A 25,050-nucleotide genomic window follows, 5' to 3' on the forward strand; every position below is an offset into this window, starting at 1 on the left:
TTAGCGCTCCTAAACTGGATGCCTAGTGACAGCAATGATGATTAAAATCACAATCCTAGTGGAAGATTTTGCCCTTAAAGACTTGTGACAGGAAGGTGGGGCTACTCCCTAAGCAAGCCTTCAGTTCTGTAGTCCTTGGTGTCCAGGCAGCTGTCTGTGGGGGCTATGTAGTTTGGGCTGTGAGTTGCTGGGTTCAGCAACTCCCAGACTTACTGGAGGTGACTGTCCTGCAGTCTGGTGCTTTGCTTTTGATGGATGTAATCTGATTTGATTCACATTTGTTCCAGATTGGTTGCCTTGGTGGTAGAAGCTCAGCGCAGGCTTTGGTTGCAAAATTGGTTGGTAGATTCAGCTTCAAAAAATCTTGTTTGAGCAAGCTTCCTTTTCGGAGTTGTCTTCCCTTTGGAGAGCATCTCATAAAACTTGTAAAAAGATTTAGGTGATGCTAGGCTTCTATTTGAATCCTTTCCCGTGCCCATCGTCATGATCATGGCACACCCCTTCTAGATGATGTCCATCTATCAAAGGGTTGAGTGGAAGACCACAGAGGGTAGTGGTAAATGGAGCTCATTCTGAGGAAAATGATGTTGCCAGTGGTCTCATTCTGAGGAAAATGATGTTGCCAGTGGTGGTGCGGAAGGGTTGGTTCTTGGGACAGTTCTTTTTAACATTTTTGTAAGGGATATTGCTGAAGGGCTGTCTGGTAAGGTTTGGCTCTTTGCGGAGATACTCATATTTTCAATAGGGTAGACACCCCTGATGGTGTAGATAACATGTGGAAGGACTTAACGAAGCTAGAGGAACGGTCTGAAATTTGGCAGCTAAAATCTAATGCTTAAATGCGAGGCTGCAAAAACCTGAGGGAACGGCACAGTTCTCAGGGGTGAAGAAATTTTGTGCATGGAAGAGGAACGGGCCTTGGGTGTGATCATAAGTGGTGATCTTAAAGTGGCCTAATGGGTATAAAGGTCAAGGCGAAAGCTAGAAGGATGCTTGGGTGCATAGGGAGAGGAATGGCCTGTAGGAAAAAGGAGGAAATGATGCCGCTGTGTAAGACTGCTGAGACCTCATGTAGAATATTGTGTACAGGTCTGGAGACTGCACCTTCAAAGAGATATAAACAGGATGCAGTTGGTCCAGAGGATGGCTACTCATTCAAAATGGTCAGTGGTCTTTGTCATAAAGCATCTGGGGACAGACTTAAAAATCTCAAAATGTATACTTTGAAAGAAAGAGGGGAAATATGATGAGACATTTAATAACTACGCAGCATAATTGCAGAGGAGGCGAATCTCTCTCAATTGAAAGGAAGCTGTGGAATGAGTGGGCATAGGATAAAGGTGAAAGGAGATAGACTCGGAAGTATCCTGAGGAAATACTTCTTCACGGAAAAGGTGTGAAGTAGTGGAGATGAAATTCAGTCTCGCTTTTAAAACCTACCTATTCTCCCTTGTGCTCCTCATAGGATCATGAGACAGTCAGGGTTGCCTTGGCTCAGAGATGCTCTTGTCTCTTGATATTTTCTTTTTTCTTCCTGCATTTTTTTCCTCTCTTCTCCTGTTACTCATCAGTATTGTAGTTCCTTTTATTTTAAATTGTTTAAATTTGTGAACCGCTTTGTTTGCCTGGTGGAAAGGTGGTATATCAAGCATTTTTTAACATTGTCAGAAGGCAGGGCCCATTCAACTAAGGCGCTGAGTGGTACATCTCAGCCCAAGGATTCAGGCGACTCCCGGATGTCCAATAAAGGTTCTTGATCTCTACAAGCTTACAAAATGGTTGCTGCTTTTGTAGTGCCAGTAGATCAGAGGTGGAGTCCCTTTCTCTCCATCTTCCACTTCAAAGTTCCCTAGTGAGGATCAGTGGGTCCTCTCTGCTGAGATGCAGATGAAGTGCAGACTTTACCTGTAGGAGTGGACCCTTATCGCCTCAGATCAGTGCGTCTTTGTGATTTCAGAACTGTTATGCTCTCGTTTGCACCTTTCTCAAACACTTCATAAACACTTTTATGATGTACCCCTGTGGTTCAGCTCACAGAATTCCTGACCTCCCTCGACTTGCCCAAAAATCATTTTCTTATACCCATCAGGGACCATCACAGGTGATTGTCTAAGATTTTGTGTGCTGGGCAGCACCATTAGTTGAAGGCTGTTCCATTTATTTTGGCATTCTTGTGCAAAGAAGGGATTCGGTTTCACTTTTACTTGGACAATTGGCTCATCTGAGCCAACTCCAAGTTGGATTCTTTGGAGGCCATGACCAGATTAATATTTCTTGCAACTCTTCTTTTTGGTTGTGAACTTCACTAGAGGAGTTTTTGGATCCCCTACAAGTCCTTGAGTACCTTGGGTTCTGCTTCAACACTTAAATTGGTGCTGTTTTTCTTGCACAAGAGAGTAAGCAAGATTCTGGATCAGTTAAGAGCCATTTGTGCAGTGCAGGCACCAGTAGCTTGGGATCATCTTCAGATTTTCAGCTCCATGGCAGTGCTGGTGAAAATGGAGTAGCTTTGTGTGAGCCCTTGACCATGGCACTAACTCATATTGCTCATGAGGTGGTCCCCTCTTAGCAGTTTGAGGCTTGTCTTCGCTTTTGGCATCATAAGAACATAAGAGTTGCTTTACTGGGTCAGACCAAGTGTCCATCTAGCCCCATATCCTGTTTCCAGCAGTGGCCAGTCCAGGTTTACAAGTTTCTGGCAGAGTCCCCATCTCTCAAGAGGTAGCTAGCTTGATGGTCTCTCCCACGTCTGATGGGCGTTCCTCTGGGCTGAACAGTAGTGATGACTGATTCCTGTCTCCAAGATTGGGGGTGCCCTTTGCCTTGGGAAGGATGTTGGTCAAGATAGGAAGCATTATGGGATATCCGTCATTTAGAGATGAGAGCAGTTTGGTTGGTCTTACTATGCATTCTGTTCTGTCTAGCGGGAAAAGCAGTGTGAATGTTTGACAAAGCCACAGCAGTGTAGGGCATATGAACAAATAGGGAAGGGAAAATGAGCAATGCAATAATGTCTTTGGAGATTGAGCTTGGTGGTAGGGCAGTTGATCATCTCTTGGTGATAATGGCTGTGCATATTGCCTCAGGAGACATCTGTTGGACCCAGGAGAACGGGAGCCTTGACCAGCAGGCTTTCACCTGTTTTCAACCGTGTGGGGTTTATCGTTTTGAGTTAGCTATACCGCCTCTCATGAACCCAAACAGAAACAGTTTACATTAACATAAAAACAAAACTAAAAATTGAAAAGGCATGCCAAAAATAAATAGGAAAGCCCAATCACTCAAGCCCAGTCAAACAAATTTACAAACAGAATTACTCATTCAAAATTGAACTCAGATTAAATAAACCACAGCCTACAAGGATTAGTCCATTAAAAGCTGAGATTGTCATAAACTGAGTTTCCTCCCCTCATTAAACTCTCCTCATTGCAATGGACATTAGAGTCCAAAGGCTACTGTAAAGACATAGTGATGCTTGAAATGAAGAATAAGAGTCATCAAGTCACAAGTGTTGCGGAAGCGAGTTCCAGAGGGTGGGTGCAAGAAAGAAAAAAATATGACGACTGAATGGACTTCTATCAAGCCTTTGAGGGGTGAAGTAAAATGAGCCTATTACCAATGAGTGAACAAAGGGTACGGGAGGGTGTGTAAGGAATGATCAAAGTGGCCAAATTGGAAGGAGTGTTAGTATAGAGTATTTTGTTGGCTACAGTCCTCACCCCACGAGGTTGCAGTGGAATGCATCCCCCACCCCACGAGGTTGCAGTAGCAGAAAGGAACTGGGGGGGGGGGGGGTGTTGACTGGATGCTCTTGTGCAGCCCTGACTGAAACATCTGTATGTCTTTCCGCCAAATGCCACTTATAGCTTGAATGGTTCATGAGATAGTGGGATATCCATTCCTAGTGATTCTACTAGCTCTGGATTGGCCTCCTCATCTTTGGTATGCAGATCTGGTGTATCTTCTAGTAGTCTTCTGGTGCTTTGGCCGAGAAGACCAGCTGACTTTATCAGAGCCCAGTGTTAATTGAAGATCCAGATCCCTTTTGGCATATGGTTGACCCTTAAAAGGTTGCACAAGAAAACACAGAAGAACTGTCCTCCACAGGGCAAAGAGCACCAGACACAGCAAAGATGACAGTGACCAAAATTTGAAGGTGTGATTGATAACTGTTAACACGAGTCGTGTTTCGGCCACAGGACCGTCCTCAGGAGTCTATAAATAGGACAAATTAATATATGAGAACATTAAGAACATTAAAAACACAAAAAATATATGCATAAAAATATATTAAACTGTAAAAAAATATATAACATCAAAAAGAAACATCTAAATACATGGTAATATATAAAATTAAAAAAAGGATAAAAGTACAGAGAGCCCAAAGATTAAACAATTTGAAAATGTATACTAAAACAAAGAGAAGAGGACTAAAACGAGAGATCTCAATTTACATTAAATAGGATATATTGACAGAACCTATGGAAAAAACTAATAGGTACATGGAAAATATACTAAAATTGATAAAAATGATAAAACCAATGTGTTCTGTCAATGTATCCTATTTAATGTAAATTGAGCTATATCTCTGGAGTGCATGATTTTGGTTTCATCGTATGTCCTTTTATCCTTGCTTTAATATACATTTTCAAATTGTTTACTCTTTGGGTTCTCTGTATTTTTTTTTTTTTTTAATCCTTTTTTAGCAATGTTATTTATTACCATATATTTATTTAGAAGTTTCCTTTTGATGTTATGTTTGTTTTTTTATATATTCTTTTATGCATATATTTGTTTAGTGTTCTTAATATTCTTAAAATTTTCATATATTTGTCTATTTTTAGACTCCTGAGGAAGGCCTTGTGGTGAAATCCCGCTCGTGTTGTCTTGATTCTGTCAATCAAAGTTAACAATCTTATCTTCATATTTTGGTCATTGGCATCTGTCACCTTCGCTGTGTCTAGTGACCCTCAAAAACTGTCACCTGAAATAGGTTTTTCAGCGTCCGTCATTGCTACTAGTTTGTGAGTTTTGAAAAGTGAGCACTGGGTGTGACTCCATCAAGGCAATTAAAGAAAGCCCAGGCCTCCTGGAGGAATCATGGGTTGATGTGGTGTGGCTGTATCTCCAGGGCTCAAGGAGGAACTCTGCTCAGACAAAGATGACTCAAAACACCTAGACCCATTAGTGCCCACAGGCCCAGCCTGTACATGTTTATCCATAGGACCAATTAACTTTAGGAGAGATCATCATGAAGTTCTTAAATTTGACCTTCCTGTTTCCCATAATACCTCACCTGCAAGCCAGTTTAACTGAGAAACAGTTGCAAATCATGTTTCTGGGAAACTACTACTACTACTTAACATTTCTAAAGCGCTACTAGGGTTACACAGCGCTGTACAGTTTAACATAGAAGGACAGTCCCTGCTCGAGGAGCTTACAATCTAAAGGACAAATGTAGAGTCAGTCAAATAGGGGCAGTCTAGATTTCATGAATAGATATAAAGGTTAGGTGGCGAAGGCAACATTGAAGTGGTGGGCTTTGAGCAAGGATTTGAAGATGGGTAGGGAGGGGGCTTGGCACAAGGATTGAGGAAGTTTATTCCAAGCATAGGGTGAGGCGAGGCAGAAAGGACAGAGCCTGGAGTTGGTGGTGGTGGAGAAGGGTACTGAGAGGAGGGATTTGTCCTGTGAGCAGAGGTTTTGGGTGGGGAATGTAAGGGGAGATGAGGGTAGAGAATCCATTGAAGGATCTTGTGCAGATCTTTTTTTTTTTTTTTTTTTTAAATAAACCCTTTTCCTGGTTCCATAGGGCTTCTGGTGGTGTGCCCCTTCAGGCGCACACCTACAGCCATATGACACAGTAGTCCTCAAATCCTATCTCTGCCTGCCAGTGCTTATTGATGTCAGTCTGGTTGTCACGGGAGTTCATTCCATTCCCAATACTGCAGTTTAATGTTCCAACCATGTAGTAGATGCACACTGCTCTCTCCTCCCAAGTCACATACTGTTTGAAATATGCATAGCTGACCTGTGTAAAAACTGAGAACCTGATGGGAGGAAAGAACAGACTCAACTGAATGGACTTGCTCTATGTTGAGGAATTTTATATTTCAGAAGGCAGTCTAGGAGGAGAACAAGGGGGAGGCTGGTGGAAGTTGTATACAAGTTATAGTTCTGGGGGAATTTCTGTACAAAAGCTTTTTTTAAAATTTGTGTACAAATTAATCACCCTGTTAAAAGTAATTTTAATATGCAATATAGAAAAGTCTACTTGTGCAAAGATACAGAATTATTTTCAGAATTCCCCCAGAAATGTTGTAAAAATACATCATGAGTCTCAGCCATCCCTGATAATTTAACCCTTCTCTTTCCTTTACTATTCCTCCCAGGCTCATAAACCATCTTTTCCCAACTCTATTTTTTTCTCTTCCTTCTACCCCTGCCCAAGTTCCAGGCTGTTAAAAATAAATACACAACACAAACCTTCAAGCAGGCCTGGGTGGGGGGGGAGGAGACAGCCAGCCAGCCACCAGCATCGGGGCCTATAGTTAAAAGTCAGACTGCCATGGAAGGGTCAGTCGGAGGTGCACTGTAATGGGGGGGGGGGGGGGGGGGGGGGGGGGGAGGGTGCAGGGTAAAGGTGATGTGTTAGTAGTGAATAGGCTGCTGCTGGCCTGTTTAACTCTGCTGCCAGGGTGTGAGGAGGTGGCATCTGCCCTGCTGAGGAGAAGTAACTGGCATAAGAATAAAAATCATATCTGAATGCTGAATGAAGGCATCTCTTTCCTCTTCCAGTCCTTGTAGGCCAGTGCAGTCACTTGCCCTCTCCCCCCTCTCTTCAGGCTCATGTTGTTGAATATAGGACCACTGCCTGCTCATTTTCTTTCATCCAGGAGTAAGGTCAGCAGAAATAAAATATAAAAATATGGGAGGAGGGGTTTTGCCCTATATTTAGGAAGAATCATTAGTGGATATATACATATTTCTAAAACTAGGCAATTTTTTAAATTTTCCTTGGTTAAAAGAATAAATGCGTTTTTATCATCTGTAGCTGAAAGATAAATGGTGAGGAAAGCTTGGTCTGTTATCTGTAGTCACTTGCCCTTTATGGTCAAACAGATTCCAAGAAACCTTTCTCTTACCTTTTATTGGCCCTCTCTCTTGCCAGATAGTGACGGTGGGACATGATTTTCAGTGCTGTGTATGGAAGAAAGATCAGTTGGTGACTGGCTTGCGATGGAATGAAAACCTTCCAGCAGTCGCAGACAGAGTATACAGATACCAAGCTTGCAGGTAAGTTTGTCTCAGCAATGTCTTCTCTATACAGATCACTTGCTGTTAGGTCTTATTGATTCCAGCATCTGTTCTGCAGTGTTCAAAAACACTACCCTCAACTCGTGGGCCTTTTTGGATCAAGAGACAGAAGAAGCGGTCCTTGATACCTGGTGCTGAGGGGTCAGTAAACAAATGGTGCTATCTTAGGGATAGTAGATAAGAGAATCTATACTTCAGTTATGAGAAGCTGTATAGATGCTGTGAGCCAAGATAGTGATGATCAACCTATGATATGGGCAAAATATAACAATGCTGTACACCACCTTGGGTGAATTTCTTCATAAAGGCGGTTAATAAATCCCAATAAATAAACAACCCTACAGGACTTCAGAGAGACAGCTGTCAATGAATGTTTAAAAAAAACCCAAAAACTAAAAGTGGAGAAACTGGATCTGCTACGTGGATAAACAAGGAACAGCAAAAAAGTAGCGAGTTCAACATGACACTCCCAAGACACCGTGGGTACGAGTAATGAAAATGTTTTATTAAATGAGACTCGACACAGAGCCGTGTTTTGGCGAAAAAACGCCTGCTTCAGGAGTCTGTTGTGTAGACCAATAAATGGAACACCGTAGGTGAGGTAGCAAAATCAAGCCTTTAACTGGAACTGAAAAACAACCGCAGTGTCGCTAAAACTAGTTGCGTGGAGGCAACTAGTTTTAGCGACACTGCGGTTGTTTTTCAGTTCCAGTTAAAGGCTTGATTTTGCTACCTCACCTACGGTGTTCCATTTATTGGTCTACACAACAGACTCCTGAAGCAGGCGTTTTTTAGCCAAAACACAGCTCCGTGTCGAGTCTTTTTTTTTTTTTTTTTTTTACTTTCATTTAATAAAACATTTTAATTACTCGTACCCACGGTGTCTTGGGAGTGTCGTGTTGATCTCGCTACTTTTTTGCTGTTCAATGAATGTTTTCAATCATGGCATTAGGCAGAAGTTCTCTTGTGGAACAGAAATTGAAATGTCAAACTACTGGCATCTGTTCGCTAAGGATAGAAAAATGTAGGCAGATAAAAGACCATATGGCCTATCCAGTCTACCTATCCATGCCATCTACTCCCCCCTAGAGAAATCCTATGTACTTGTCCCAAACTCTTTGAAATTCAGTTACTGTTCTCATCTCTACCACTTCCACTGGGAAGTTCCATGAATTCATCACCCTTTCTATGAAGTATTTCCTCAGGCTACTTCTGAGTCTATCCCGTTTCACCTTCATCCTATACCCCCTCATTCCAGAACTTCCTTTCAATTGAAAGAGACTCGCCTCCTGTGTTTTATGCTGCATAGTATTTAAATGTCTGTCATATCTCCCCTCTTCCGCCTTTCTTCCAAAGTATACACATTGAGATCTTTAAGTCCGTTCCCATACGCTTTATGAGGAAGACCACTGACCATTTTAGTAGCCGCCCTCTGGACCGACTCTATCCTGTTTATATCTTTTTGAAGATGCGGTCTACAGAATTGTACACAATATTCTAAATGAGGTCTCACCAGAATCTTATACAGGGGCATCATCACCTTTTTCCTACTGGCCATTCCTCTCCCTATGCACCCAAGCATCCTTCTAGCATTGGCCATTGCCTTTTCTGCCTGTTTGACCACCTTAAGATCATCACATGCAATCACACCCTAGTCCTGCTCCTTTTTCGTGCACAAAAGTTCTTCACCCCCTAAACTGTACCATTCCCTCGGGTTTTTGCTCACTACAGTTTTTCACTAGGCAGCGCACTGGAGCACTCAGTTGCTGTGGTCACACATTTCTTCTTCCTGTGGGTTTCCTGATTTTAAACGAAGCATGTGTCAGGTGGAGTGCTACTGCCATTGGGTTATTGAGAACATGTAAGTTCCTAGTCCAGCATTTAGTGAAGTGTTACATCTGGTTCATTTCCTGGGAAGAGTGCCCTGCACATCAGGATATAAATCAGTTAAAGGGGAACAGGGGACAGACATGATTGGAGGAAATGGTATTCTTCAAGGTTGTTGTGAATAGTCATGCTTCTTTTTCATTTTAATTTTAGTAGGTAGGTGAAGCACTCCTAAAACATCATATTCTTTATTACATGTTCCCTGTGCCCACAGTCTATATCCTTTCTTTCTATAGATCTCTTAATATTATAGCAAGAAAAGATGACTGATTTTGCTTTTTATTTTCCTCTAGGTTTGGTAAGGTGGAGGATAACAAGGACGCCCTTCGGCTATATACTGTCCAAATTCCCTACAAAAGGGAGCGCAAACCTCTTTCCTGCTACATCACTAAATGGGATGGCAAGAATTATTTGGCGTTACTTACACAGCCATGTGGCAATGAAGTCATTTCTCGTCTGTCAGTCAGGTTTGTCAAACTAGACTAAAAACCCATTTGATTAAGGCTTTTTTTTTCCCCATTCTGTATCTTTGGGAAATAAGGAGTAATTAGTGATTTGTGTTTGTCCAACCCATGTACTTGACAGGTGATGAAACATGGAGGGAGCATTAATAGCTTGCTTTATCTTGGCCAACAAATGTTCAGTGGTTTTACACTAAATGTAAGCTGTGTAAAAATAATTTTAGGCTTATTGCAAGCCAAAAAGAGAGATGAGAAAAAGCTCAGATGAGAGAAGCAAAAATACAATACATTACGTTCATTTTGGACTAGCTCTTGACGTGAACATAGTAACATAGTAGATGATAGAAAAAGACCTGCACGGTCCATCCAGTCTGCCCAACAAGATAAACTCACATGTGCCATTTTTTGTGTATACCTTACCTTGATTTGTACCTGTCTTTTTCAGGGCACAGACCATATAAGTCTGCCCCGCCTCCCACCACCAGCTCTGGCATTTATATAGCGCTACCAGACGCACGCAGCGCTGCTGTGGTTGGAATATTTTGTTTCAGCTGGATTATTAGCTCCTTAAAATACGATCTGGCAACTAAAATTAGTAGTAGTATTGATCTCTGCCAGAAGATTCTTTTCTTATAATTGACTTTTAATGAAGTTTAATGACTTAGCTGTGCTACAGCTTTTTATACCCTGTGATAGAGTGCTACTAGTTCTGGGTTTCGAACTGAAGAAATTTCAGTTTGGGAGAAAAAAAGTCCTTCATGCTGGTGATTTCACTTGCTGACCATGGCAGGAACAATTGTGGAATTTGTGTGGCCCTACGTCCACTTGGTGCAGAAGGACCCACAAGGTCAACACACTAATAGGATTTGTTGCAAAGAAAAGGAACCTCCTTGATTGGTGCGAAAATTGCTTATCATAAAATCACCTTTGCTTCCTTTTTATTACTCTATAGGGAATTTTCTTTTTTGGAGTTGGAGATTGCTAAAAGGGGTGTGATTTTGTTTAATATCTTTTGCACTGTCCTAAACGCAATGTATGGTGTAAAGACTTGATAGTTTTTCCTGATGAAGTAACGTGTGTATGAAATTGGGGCCTAGTGAGAGAGATCACAACTAAAGGAGTGCATCCTTAATAAGGATAAATGTTAAGATAAAAAAAGAGATTACTGTCTGTGCAATATGGTAACATGATGACGGGGGAGGGGGGATCTAAGAGATTACAAGATCACGTTAATAGAGTAAATAACTGTTTCTCAGAGGACAAATAGGCCAGTTAATTCTCACATGTGGGGGACGTCGTGCACGGTGCCCGGTGTGGAAAACTGCCCAGTGTAATACAGCTTTAAGAGCTCATGGTAGTGCTGCCATTGCACATGTGCATAGCATCATTGTTTTTGAAGTGCCTTCCATTGCTGTTTTTTTTTTTTTCTTTTTCTTCTTCTCTGGGACACTTTTTCAATGACTTACCTTACATTTTTTTAGATTTATTTGCCCTTCTTGAAGTTTCCTTTATTTCTCTCGGGCTCACAAGGCCCTCTTAGGTTTAAGCATCAGTCGGGTAAATCCCCTTCCATTTTTTGGTGATCTGTCCCTTTTTATATCACCGTAGTCTCATTTGATATAGCCACGGCTGTTTTCCCTTCCATGTCATCAAAGTTCCAGTGGCTTTAAGCACTGTGCTCGGTTCAATAGGACCATCTCTGGGGCCGACACACTTAGCTAACACAGTACAAGTATATAGAGACATATACAATGGTAGAGAGAGAGCCTAAGGCCCATGTGGTCTATCCAGTTTACTTTCACTTAGAATCACATAACCCCAGTTGTCCTGAGACAGACAATTATTTAGAAAACTAATGTGAGAGGTTGACACAATCCTGGAAGGAAAAAAACAACAACTCCAGACCGCAGTATCTCGGCATTCCTTGAGAGCCTTCACCCCTCCCCCCCCCCCCCCCCCCCCCCAAATTAAGTTGGGTTGTCAGTATTTTTAGTATGTTAATGGGTAGCAGGTTTCTGAAATATTTTAAATACTGTCATTCTGGTCTTATCAGCCTGTTACTCCTAATCTGGTGTTCTAACAGCTGCATCAGTTCTGGAGGAAACTGGATCAGAAGGTGAGTAGGATGGCTATCGCTGCTATTTAATCATGTCTTCATTCTTTTTAGTGACTCTGGAACGTTTCTTGGTTTGGGCACAGTGACGGGATCAGTCGCCATCTACATCGCTTTCTCCCTCCAGGTACACTTATCTTCTAAATCTGCTTTCTGCCAAGAGTTTCATAGCTCTTGTGGTGTAGCTTCATTGAATTTAATTCAGTGCAGTCAATAACACTAGCCTTAATTTTATGTTGAGACGTATCAGTGCCCGTGATATGTCCATTTTTTAAAATCTGATGCGAGTGGATTCTGTCCTTTTTCCATTGGACGCATTCAGAGGGTGGCATTGCATTTTGACAACCCCCGCTCAGCAACTATTCCCAGGAGGCTCTTTTGTTTCCAGTAGCCATTTGAGTCATTAAAGCAGTATGATTTTAGCTGAAGTACTGCTTTCTCTTCTTGTGTCCCTCAGAAGGTATACTATGTAAAGGAAGCCCATGGCATCGTGGTGACAGATGTTACTTTTCTACCGGAAACACGTCGTGGAAGAGAGCTCATGGGAGATAATGAAGCTGCCTTGCTGAGTGTGGCTGTGGACAGTTGCTGCAAACTGCATCTTATTCCCAGCCGGTGTATGTTCATCTGAAATATTCCATGCTCCGTCCGAAATTATACTTAGGATATCAGCATTATGTTACATATTGCTTTAGAATACATGTGTTCTTACAGTATTCAAATTCTTTGCGAGATCTGGGGTGTTTGCCCCAGTTGGTATGTAATAAAACACACGTGCACTTCAGCATTACTGGTATATCCTCCTGAGAGGATTAGGTACCAGTATGTGTGTGTGTATATATATATATATATATACATATAATTTTTTGTTTTTAAGGTTATGGTGAAATTGGCAATCAGGAGGCAGTCCTGATGTTCAGTGGCAGCAGTGCTTGTTGTCGTATGGGAGATCTGGATTTAATTTCCAAACCAACTTCTGCTCCTTGGGCATGTTGACTGTTCACAGCCCAAGGGTATAAGGAAATCCCAGTATACAACAGCTAGTAGCCAGATTCAAGATGCACTCATTGGGAATACTGGTGAGAGCCATTTTGGTTTTGCCCTTTATTAAGGTCTGTCACTGTGGTGGCTAGGAAAGAGGATAAAATTGGGAAAATGGGGGGTTAGTTTAGAGAAAAGGTTCTTTGCACTACAGCCCCACAAACACAAGTACTTGATAGTGCTTGAAACCTTAAGAAGCAAGATGAACCTTCAGGACCAAAAAATTATGCTCTCACTTCTTCCTAGAAACTGGGCAACATAACAGTATTTTTAGGAGAAACCCCCCACTGAGAAATGTGTTCACTTCTGGAGGTAATATATACAAAAGCATGTTGACAAGGTAGAAGGGATCAGCCAAAATGTAACTTTATTGGACAGTTTCAGGAGATTTTGAATATAAATATTGCTTACATAGCTTTTATGGTACAAAGATAGACCGTCTATCACAAAACCAATGGAAATCTTTCTTGTTTGTTCACAGATATGTTCCCAGTTTGGCTGCTGTTAGTGTTGTGTGCCATGATGATCATTGCTGCTGTTCTGCTGCTGCAGCACATCTTCCCAGGATTTTTATAGGACACTCAGGAAGCGGTGTGATGATCTGAACAATCTTCTGATTCTTTCTTGCAGCATCACGTCTGACTTTTGATATCCAAATGGGGAAACCCCCCCAGAGGAATAGGGCAGGATAAGTATAACTGGTAAATTAGGGGGCCATGATCAGATCTACAGGTTAGTTCAGTCTCTGTCTCACCCCTTGTTTTCTCTACTTCACATTTCTATGTGGTTTCATGAGGAAATCTTGGCATCCTGCATCACTTCTACTACAACTTGAAAATGAGAAGAGGATTTCAACAGAGACTGAATTTGCGACATGTGGGATGATTTTTACTTTTTCAGTTATGTCTGAAATTTTAACCCAGCTGTGCTGGAGGACAGGGGAACAATGAAGTCTAATTAGTGATTTAAAGAAAAAGTAGTTAAGTTCTTTTCCTTTGTTCAAGAGCTACCCTGCTATCAGTCCAAGGCTCCAGATAGCATATTGAATCTTTCCCTCTTGGGTTAAAAAGGTGTCCCTCTCTATCGGAAAAGTTTCTTTCAGTCCATGTGTGTTCTGTAGATAGAGAATATAAAAAGCTTCCTTTGCTCATTCATTTGATTTTGGGACACTAGATGACAGAATCATAACAATGAACTATATCCATTGTCTTTTTATGAAACTCTGGCAGAAGTTGCCAAAAAAACATTTCTTGGTATTCTGTTAGCTTTCAGTTATTTTAATACTGCATACACCATCTACTGCCATTCTTATTGTTCAGCTCTAGCTATTGCCTTGCCTTTTCTTGGAAAAACCAGAGTTTGCTCTTTCATGGTTCCCTCTCTATTAATTGACTTATCTTTTGGGACTGAGATTTTGTCACCTACTGCCTCTGAGGAGACACGTGCTGCTCTTAGTTGGGTCACTGAATGCATGGGAGAAGCACATGTTTCGGCATAACCAGCATTGTCAGTTTTGTTAAAATTGCTTGCTTTAAGAAATTGGCTAAAATTGAAGGATAAACTACAAAGTAACTTAAAATAAACCTAAGCCTTGCTAAGGGATGTTGATGGTAGTGTTTTGCCATTTATAATACCTCTTTTCCTCACTCTTCATTTCTAAATTCTTGTTTTCTTTATCTTGCATAAAATATTTAACCCTTTCTTCCTACCTTGCAGGTGTTCAGTTCTCTGTCTTCTCATGACTAGTGGCTTGTTTTCACTGATTTTCCGCATTGGAGTATAGTAAGCACATACTGTGAACATGGCAAGGAAAAAAAATGCATCAGGAAAGTAAACACATTTTGGAAAGTTCACAATTTTAGACAAGCAGAATTTAAAAAATATATATATTTTAATGTTCCCTGAGCTTCCCAGCCTTTTCCTCCCTCAGATAGTATCTGGGATTCCTGACCTTTGGAGATTGGGGTTCTGCTGCCAGTTCCTCATTCTTAAAGATCTGATTCTTTTCTAGACATTTCAGTAAAGAATGAAAATAGGAAATTTTTATGGAATAACAGCTTTTAGCCTTGTCCCTTTTATCTATGAAGTAGAGAATCTCGGAAATAAATGCTATAGTCTTAAACTAATATATTGCTTCCTTATTTTACCCTATTGTTCTTCAACTGTGGTTTCTTGGAAACTTGCACAAGTGAAGATGTGATCCAGTTGTATATTTTATGTCTTTCCCCAGTGGAAGATTATTGCAGCAAGTTCTGTTGTGCAACATTTGTAATAAAGAAATCAGAAAAGATAACCGACAGTGTTTCTTGTTATCATTGCTGATGTGAGTCTGGTGAAGGGATGCTATGGATTTTTTTTCTTTATTTAAAAATGACATTTTTACCTTGAATGATTAGCATACAGACTAACCATGAAAATGATTACTGAATGTTTGAAAGGAAAACACAGGTAACACTGACTGACTTTCCCTGGTTTCTCTTTTGTGCATATGTGATTGCTTAGTTGTGATATTTTTTTTTTCCTTGGTTCCTTTACTGAACTAGAACCGACGTGTGTTAGACTTTAAAAGGCTCGTGACCACCTGTTGAAGCAGTTGGATATGGGCTTGAGGCATCTGGGATCAAGACAAGGCCAGTTTGTGGTAGAAATTGAAATCTGAGGTGGTACCCATTTTTTTTTTACAGTGTTGGGAAGAATCACCTCAGATTTCTGGGTTCTTATCACTGAAGAAAGAATTAAACCTAGCTCCCTACACATAGGCCAGGATACATATTTTGGAGTGAGTCTGTGCCTGTGGAGGATAGGCAAAAGGTAGATGGTTGCTTTAGTTGAGCGGGTGTAGAATGCTTTTTGTCTCCTTTCTCACTGGACTACCTGGGGGCTCACTTCGACATGTCTCTGGGACGTGCCTTCCTGCCAGAGGAGCGGATGGTCAAGCTCCGTTCTCAGATTTCCAATCTTCTGTGGTTGTCGAATCCCCGGGCCTGGGACTACATTTAGTTCTTGGGCTCCATGGCAGCGACCCTGGATGTAGTACCGTGGGCCAGGGCTCACATGTAGCCTCTTGTCTCGCTTCTGAGCAGATGGTTGCCAGTCTCTCAGGATTATCGTCAACAGCTGCCGTGGCTTCCCCAAGTATGGCGCAGTATGACCTGATGACTTCATGAGCCCCACTTGCTGAAAGGCATGTCTCCAGCAGCCCCACAGTGGGTAGTCGTGGTCCAGTTGGGGACCTTATTGTCTTTGCCACTATGCGCAGGGAACTTGTTGATGGAAGCAGCTTGGCCGATCAATCACTTGGAGCTCCAGGTGGTCATGAACCCCTTGCAGGTGTTTCAGACCTTGTTGACTGGTAAGGAGGTTTATGTATTTTCGAACAACATGACTGTGGTAGCTTATATCAGTCATCAGGGTGGCACTTAGAGCCCAGCTGTAGCGGCCGAGGCAGATCGTCTCCGGTGGGCGGAAGCTCACCTGCTGTGTTGGCAGCACACATTGCAGGATAGAGCAATGTGCAGGCGGCTTTTCTTAGCCGTTGTACCCTGGAACCAGCAGAATGGGAACTGTCTGCAGAGGCGTTTTGGTTGATTTGCCAGAAATGGGGCACGCCATCTATGGACCTCCTGGCAACCCAGGCGAATGCCAAAGTGCTCATCTTCAGCAGAAAAATGGAGACCAGGTCTGCTGAACTAGAGGCCCTTCAGCCCTGGCTAGCAGACACATGTATATATTTTTCCCCCCTTGGCCCTTGATTGGGTGGGTTATCATTCTGGTGGCTCCGGTGCCCTTGGTATGCAGACTTGTTGCAATTTCTCATGGAAACGCCCCTTCGGCTCCCGGTTCTTCCCGGACTTCTTCATCAGAGGCTGGCTCAGATAGAGGATCCCTGCTGCTTTGGACTTACAGCCTGGCTCTTGAGTGGGCACGTTTGAGGAAAAAGGGCTATTAGGAGGTAGTGCTAACTACCTTGTTGCAGGGTCACAAACGGTCTACCTTGATGGCGTATGCCCATGTTTAGCGCACCTTTGTTGTGTGGTGTGAGACGTGCTTGGTCACCTTTTCAGGCATCATAATCTACATAATGGTTTAGAATTATTTCAAACAACCACAGTGAAGGTGACAACCACCAAATAGTCAATGATGGTGCTATTGAAATTTTAAACAAAACAAGGTATGATTCAACACGAGCCTGTGTTTCAGGCTCCTGGGGCCACTGATGTTTCAGAAAAAGCTAAAGAGAAACTCTCTGGTCCCAAGTTTGGACCAGAGAGTTTGTCTTTAGCTCGATGAGTGAATGTGGCGATAAAAGTGAGGGTGTTTAGCCTGCCAACATTTAGTGACCAATGACATTTATGGTGCATAAGAACCCAAGTTTTGAACCATCAATGGCATCGGACTCCTGATGCAGGCCGGGAGGCAGAAACACAGGCCCGTGTTAAGTCATGCCTTGTTTTGATTAAAGTTTCAATAGCACCATCGTTAACTATTTGGTGTTTCATTATCATCTTCGCAGTGGTTGTTTGCCATTTGTGCGGTGTGCGAGTACTGTTTCTAATGTTTTGTTGTCCATTTTAGAATTATTTAAACAAGTGTATCCTGATGGCACTATTTCTTAATGGCACTTAAATACATCAATGATACGTATTGGCAAGGGATTTTATATCACCATTCAGTACAGGCTAACATAGGAATTTCAGTGCAAAGTGCATTAGGGACCCTTTTACTAAGCTGCATTAAGGGTAAATTAGGCCTTACCTGCTAATTTGCTTTCCTTTAGTCCTTCTGGACTGGCCCAGAATGTGACTGATGGTTTGTGCACGCCTTCCAGCAGGTGGAGACTGAGAAAAAAAACCTGTGATTCTAGCGAGGCAATAAGAGCCTTTGCCAGCTAGAGAAAGATCCAGTAATAAAGTACCAAAGCAGAAGTAATGCCACAGAAGAAATAAATGATCTGTGCATCCAAAAACCTGAGCAGCCACTGGCACATTGCCAACATAGGGTGAGTGCCTACAAACATATTATGCCCCTGCATGACAGGACATAACCAGAAAAATACCTTTTTTTTTTTTTTTTTTTTGAATACAGAAATAAACTACAAAACTAGCAACACAGCTCCAAATAAAGAAATATCTCAACTCCTGAAAACACAGATACCTAATTTACCCTTCCTTAGCGTCCCTCCGGCCTGGCCCAAAATGTGACTCTGGGAAACGCCGCCATTTTGGATGCCTCACTGAGTGCTGCGCCTCTGCCTACTGCTCAAACTCCCGTTTTGTCAGCGGGTGAAGGAGGATTTCTTCCTGAATTTGTGGTACCGATGTACCAAGCCTTTCTGCTGCACAAAGCTGCTTCTGTGGACCCTCCAGGAAAAAGATCTCTAGAGGACTCCTCTTTGGCTGTAAAACGGGTCAGACATTCTGTGGAGGCAGAGCAGGATTTTTCTTTTGCCCCTGATCAGGAAATGCCATCCTTAGAAGAGGAAGCATGGTTACCTGAGGAGCAATTTTCTGAGGACCTTGAACAGCCACAAGATGGAGCAGAATCTCTTCCTGCGGGGGAGGATCCTTCGGTGGTAAGGATTCTTCATAAAGATGACCTTCAGGAGCTTATTTCTCAGGTTTCTTCTACTTTGCGTTTTGATGATCAGGATGTCCAAGTGGCCGAGCCTAGAAAGGTGGATTTCCTGGTTAAGGGTATTCGCAGAGCAGGTATTTCTTTTCCTATGCATCAAGATATTAGAGATATTATTGAGGCTCAGTGAGAGGTTCCTGATTCTGGTTTTCGACTTGTTAGATCTATGGTCAGGCTTTATCCAGTTCCTGACTCGGATAAAGACCTTTTGTGCCCTCCAGTAGTAGATGCGGTAGTTTCCGTGGTTACCAAGTGAAGCACTGTTCCCATGGACGGTGGAACAGCTCTGCGAGATACCCAGGATCGCCGTATTGAATCCTTGCTGAAGAATTCCTTTGTTTCTGCTCTGGCAGTGCAGGCTGCAATTTGTGGGTCCTTGGAAGTGAGAGCTTGTTTCTGCTGGTCAGAAAGAGTTTTGGGCCGTTCTTCAGATGATCTTTCAGCTGTTGATGCTGAAGTGGCAAAGTTGGAAATGGGTTTGGCCTTTTTTGGCAGATGCTCTTTATGATTTGCTTCGGGCTGCTTCTAAGTCTATGGCTCTCTCCGTCGCGCTCCGTCACACGCTTTGGCTGTGTGGCTGGTCGGCGGATGCGGCTTCTAAATCCAAGCTTAGTAAATTTCCCTTTAAGGGTTTTCTGTTTTGGTGAAGAATTAGACAAGCTGGTGCATAGCCTGGGTGAGGAGGCTAAGGTTCCAAGGTTGCCTGAGGATTGTCCCAGAGGTTCTGGCCATGGCAATTTTGCCGATCGTGGTAGAGGCCGTGATTTTCGTCGTTATTGGCCGGACAGAGTTTTTCCGGTTCAACACTCCAGTCCTTTTGGAGAGGTCGTAGAGGAGGTCGGGAGGCAGGGAATTCCCTTTCCTCCTCCTCCCGTCCTCAACAATGAAGGTTTGCGGGCCCAGCCTCTAGTCCAAGTAGGTGCTCGATTGGCACAATTTCAGGGGAGGTGGGCCCAGATTACTTAGTACCAGTGGGTACTAGAGGCTATTCGAGACAGGTACGCCTTAGTTTGCTCTTCCTTTGTCAGACGCTTTCCTACAATCTCCTTGCCGTTCTCACATGAAGGCCGGAGCCGTCAGAGAATACTCTTTGCAGACTTCTGGACCTCAGAGCCATTTGTCCAGTTCCTTTGGCGGAACAACGTCAAGGCCGTTAGTCCATTTACTTTCTGGTACCCAAGAAAGAGGGTTCCTTCTGGCCGATTTTAGATCTCAAGGCGGTCAATCGAGCTCTCAAGGTGCCCTAGTTTCATATGGAGACTTTGCGGTCTGTCATTGTTGCGGTCCGGTCCGGGGAGTTTCTGACTTCTCTCGATCTTACAGAAGCTTATTTCCCTATTCGTCCTGCACATCATTTCCTCCATTTTGCAGTGCCAAGTCAGCACTTTCAGTTTCAGGCTCTTCCCTTTGGACTTGCGACCACTCCTGTACGTCCACCAAGGTAGTGGTAGCTACGGCTCTCAGAACAGAAGGCATTTTAGTCCATCCTTAGACGATTGCTTGATCCGGGCAAAGTCTTACCATGAGAGTGTTCAGGTGACAGTTCGTGTGGTAGAATTCTTACAGTCCCTAGGTTGGGTAATCAACATGCAGAAGAGCCATCTTCAGCCTTCTCAGTCATTAGAGTATCTGGGAGTCCTGTACGACACGAGGCAGGGCCGCGTGTTTCTTCTGCTGGCCTGTGTCCTCAAGCTGCAGTCTGATTCGTCAGTTCTTACAGAATTCGAGACCGTCGGCAAGGGACTATCTACAGGTTCTGGGTTCCATGGCGGCAATGATTGAGGCGGTGCCCTGGGCCAGGGCTCACATGAGGACTCTCCAGAGGTCTCATCTGTCGAGATGGTCATCGCAGACGGATTCTCTTCTTCAGAGATTACCACTTTCGCTCCAGGTGAAGACCAATCTTCGATAGTTGATTCGAGAGGCCAATCTGACCAAAGGTATGCCTCTAGATCAGCCCAGCTGGATAGTTGTGATGACAGATGCCAGTCTCCAAGGCTGGGGAGCTCACTGTCAGGGACAGTATGCTCAGGGTCTCTGGTCTCGTCAGGAGAAATCTTTCTCAATCAACCTGTTAGAGACCAGAGCAATTCGTCTGGCGCTCCAGGGTTTTCTTCATCTTCTGAGAGGCGAAGCAGTCCGGGTGATTTCAGACAATGCCACCGCAGTAGCGTATATCAATCGGCAAGGAGGGAAGAGGAGCCTACCATTGGAGCGAGAGGCGTTGCTGCTGTTTCAGTGGGCGGAGGCCCATCTGGTAGCACTATCAGCAGCTCATGTGGCAGGGGTCCTAAATGTTCAAGCAGATTTTCTCAGTTGTCACTTGCTTGATCCCGGAGAGTGGTCTCTAAGCGAAGTGTGTTTCCGAATCGGACCCCCCCCCCCCCCCCCCTGACGATCTCACGGTCCCTGCACCCTGCTCCACTAAAACCTCCGCAGCGGTGCAGAATTTACATACCCCGCTTGTGCCAAGTACCCGTCGCTGACAGACGGAACACTGGCAAAGTTTTTCTGACATCGCTGTCAGCTGTTCAACACCCGACAAAGAAGCAAAGGCGCCAAGAAACAAAGGAAAAACAAAGGAAAAACAACGTAGGAGCTGCCCTGCTTGCTTAAATGAAACCCAAACGCGGCTCTGTTTGCATTCAGTAGACCGGTTGGCCTTTTTTTCTTTTAAATAGCTGCCTCTCTCTGCCTCCAAAGCTCTTCCCCTGAAGAGCTTGAGGGAACTTTTAAAAAATTTTTAAATTAAAGAATGTGAGCTTTCCAATTAACTAAAGAAGCCCAGCACCCAAAAAAATATCAGGTGGGATATGGGGGGGAGGAACTCGGACCCCCCCCCCCCCCCCGAGTGCAACACCCCCAAGGTGCCTCTGTCTCTGTGAAACAGGTTGTTTTTTTTTTTTTTAATTTGCACAGAACTAATTCAGCTATAGAAAGAACCCTTTAAAACAATGAGAAATAAAGTACAGAATAGAAAAAGACAGACTGAAGGGCTCACCACCTTCCACCTGCTGGAGACTGAGATTACTGGATCTTTCTCTAGCTGGCAAGGGCTCTTATTGGCTCGCTAGAGTCACAGCTTTTTCTCAGTCTCCACCTGCTGGAAGGCGTGCACAACCCATCAGTCACATTCTGGGCCGGTCCGGAGGGACGCTAAGGAATGTGCACCTAATGCAGCCTAAAAAAGTGTACCACAGGATGCGCTCAGGCATCCTGCGGTAAATGTCAAATGTGCACCCACTAAAAATATATTTTCGTTTTTTTTTGAGGGAGCATGTCTAGGGGCTGAGAGTGGGTGTTCGTGTGCTAATCAGTTAGTGCTTGGTAATGTAGCTGCACTATCTCGTTAGTGCAGGAATGGCGCGAGAACTCTTACCGCCTACAACATGGGTGGGAGTAAGTGCGCACACATTTTTTTAATGTCCAAGTGCTAATGGCAACATTAGTGCATGAGCATTAATACAAAAATAGCTGCAGTAAAAAATGGTCTTAGCGCACAGGAAAATCCTGCGCAAGGGCACACTGCCACTTTTTACCGCAGCTTAGTGAAAGTATCCCTTAGTTAATTAAGAACTGAAACAAAATTGCAAACATAGCAAGATAGACACGTGGACGGGTATAATCGAAAGGGACACCTGAGTTTTGCTGAGGATGTCCTCGCAAAACGTCCCGTCGAAGGGGTGGGGAAACCCGTATTATCAAAACAAGATAGACGTCCATCTTTCGTTTCAATAATATGGTCGGGGACACCCAAATCTTGAAATTTAGGTCATCCTTAGAGATGGTTGTCCCTAGACTTGGTCTTTTCAGATTTTTGGCAATAATGGAAACCAAGGATGCCCATCTCAGAAACGACCAAATGCAAGCCCTTTGGTCATGGGAGGAGCCAGCATTCGTAGTGCACTGGCCCCCCTCACGTGCCAGGACACCTTAGGGGGCACTGCAGTGGACTTCAGAAATTGCTCCCAGGTACATAGCTCCCTTACCTTGTGTGCTGAGACCCCCAAACCCCACTATCCACAACTGTACACCACTACCATAGCCCTTATGGGTGAAGGGGGCAACTAGATGTGGGTACAGTGGGTTTTGAGGGCTCACATTTACCACCACAAGTGTAACAGGTGGGGGGGGATGGGCCTGGGTCCGCCTGCCTGAAGTGCCTGATCCACTTCAATATGGCTTTCATCCCCTTCATTCAAATGAAACAGCGCTTGCTAAAGTCTCCAATGATCTGTTCCTGGCCAGATCCAAAGGTCTCTATTCTATCATCATCCTTCTCAATCTATCTATCTATCTGCTGCTTTTGACACTGTTGATCACCGCCTACTCCTTGATACGCTGTCCTCACTTGGATTTCAGGGCTCTGTTCTTTCCTGGTTTTCTTCTTCTCTCTCCCAGTGTACTGTTAGTGTGTACTCTAGTGGATCTTCCTCTACTTCTATCCCACGGTCAGTTGGTGTACCTCAGGGATCTGTCCTGGGACCTCTTCTTTTCTCCATCTATACTTCTTCCGTTGGTACTCTGATCTCATCTCATGGTTTTCAGTATCATCTTTACGCTGATGACTCCCAGATCTATCTCTCCACACCAGAAATCTCAGCCGAAATCCAGGCCAAAGTATCAGCCTGCTTGTCTGACATTGCTGCCTGGATGTCTCAGCGCCATCTGAAACTAAACGTGACCAAGACTGAGCTTCTTATCTTCCCCCTAAACCAACCTCTCCTCCTCCTCCCCCAATCTCTATTTCTGTGGATAACACTTTCATCCTTCCTGTCTCATCAGCTTATAACCTTGGGGTCATCTTCGACTCCTCCCTCTCCTCTGCACATATTCAGCAGACTGCTAAAACCTGTCGTTTTTCTCTATAATATCACCAAAATTCCCCCTTTCTTTCTGAGCCCACTACCAGAACCCTCATCCACACTCTTATCACCTCTCGCTTAGACTATTGCAACTTGCTTCTCACAGGTCTCCCACTTAGCCATCTCTCTCCTATTCAATCTGCTCAAAATTCTGCTGCACGACTAATATTCCGCCAGTGTCATTATGCTCATATTAGCCCTCGCCTCAAGTCATTTCACTGGCTTCCTATCCGTTTCCACATACAGTTCAAACTCCTCTTATTGACCTATAAGTGCATTCACTCTGCAGCTCCTTAGTACCTCTCCACTCTCATCTCTCCCTACATTGCTCCCCGGGAACTCCGTTCACTGGGTAAATCTCTCTTACCTGCACCCTTCTCCACTGCTAACTACAGACTCCGTTCCTTTTATCTTGCTGCACCATATGCCTGGAATAGACTTCCTGAGCCGGTACGTCAAGCTCCATCTCTGACCGTCTTCAAATCTAAGCTAAAAGTCCACCTTTTTGATGCTGCTTTTAACTCCTAACCCTTATTCAGAACCCTTATTTTATCATCCTCACTTTAATATTCCCTTATCTCTGGTTTGTCTGGCCTAATTAGATTGTAAGCTCTGTCGAGCATGGACTGTCTCTTCACGTTCAAATGTACAGCGCTGTGTATGTCTAGTAGCGCTTTAGAAATAAGTAGTAGTAAGTGTACTGCATCCACTAAAACTGCTCCAGGTACCTGCATACTGCTGCGATGGACCCAAGTATGACATTTGAGGCTGGCATGACATATTTTTAAAGATGTTTTTTGAGGGTGGGAGGGGTTAGTGACCACTGGGGGAGTAAGGGGAGGTGATCCATGATTCGCTCTGGTGGTCATCTGGTCAGTTTGGGCACCTTTTTGTGCTTTGGTTGTAAGAAAAACAGGCCCAGGTAAAGTCGACAAATGCTCGTCAGGGACGGGGGGATGCCCATGTGTTAGGCACGCCCAAGTCCCGCCTTCACTACGCCTCCAACACGCCCCCTTGAACTTTGGTCATCCCCTCGACGGAAAGCAGTCGGGGATGCCCAAAATCTGCTTTCGGTTATGCCGATTTGGGCGACCCTGTGAGGATCAGGCACAGGCAGCTCCTTGTGACTCTAGGCAAGTCACTTTTAACCCTCCATTGCCCCAGGTACAAATAAGTACCTGTATACAATATGTAAGCTGCAATGAGCCTGCCATGAGTGGGAAAGTGCGGGGTACAAATGTAACAAAAAAATAAATAAATACCCATCTTCCCATCTGTGTTGAAAGATGGGCGTCCTTACATAAGAACATAAGCACCGCCATACTGCGAAAAGACCAAGGGTCCATCAAGCCCAGCATCCTGTCTCTGACAGTGGCCAATCCAGGCCTCAAGAACCCGGCAAAAACCCAAAAACAAAAATTTAAATTAATAATGTTCAATGGACTTTTCCTTCAGGAATCTGTCCAAACCCCCTTTAAACTTCTCTTTTGAAAATGAGCCTGTTAATGTGAACACTAAGGAAAATCTCTGCAGTCCCAGATGTTCTTAAAATCTACAATTATAATATGCTAATATTCCATGTTAAAACCTTATTGGATGATTTTTAGATTGCAAACCTCCATGTTTGATTGCTTATCTTTACTGTTGCTATTACTGTGGTCTGTACACTGCTCTGCTTTGCCTTGGCAGCTAGAGTGGGTTAGCAAATCTTAATAAACTATAACTAAAAACTAGT

At 43.6% G+C, this 25,050-nt stretch overlaps 1 protein-coding gene across 2 annotated transcripts in view; it reads left to right on the forward strand.

The window, feature by feature from the left end:
- The window catches only part of PREB (prolactin regulatory element binding), a 32,679-nt gene extending 17,567 nt beyond the window's left edge, over nucleotides 1-15,112 (forward strand). For both annotated transcript variants that reach the window (XM_030198613.1, XM_030198614.1), the window contains exons 5-9: nucleotides 7,172-7,296; nucleotides 9,498-9,671; nucleotides 11,833-11,905; nucleotides 12,236-12,395; nucleotides 13,301-15,112. In XM_030198613.1, the coding sequence (XP_030054473.1) occupies nucleotides 7,172-7,296; nucleotides 9,498-9,671; nucleotides 11,833-11,905; nucleotides 12,236-12,395; nucleotides 13,301-13,395 (627 nt within the window). In that variant the 3' untranslated portion in view covers nucleotides 13,396-15,112. The remainder of the gene's footprint in view (nucleotides 1-7,171; nucleotides 7,297-9,497; nucleotides 9,672-11,832; nucleotides 11,906-12,235; nucleotides 12,396-13,300) is intronic.
- Nucleotides 15,113-25,050: the final 9,938 nt, after the last annotated feature.

Source organism: Microcaecilia unicolor, chromosome 3 (assembly GCF_901765095.1).
Source record: "Microcaecilia unicolor chromosome 3, aMicUni1.1, whole genome shotgun sequence".
Classification (NCBI taxonomy): Eukaryota; Metazoa; Chordata; class Amphibia; order Gymnophiona; family Siphonopidae; genus Microcaecilia; species Microcaecilia unicolor.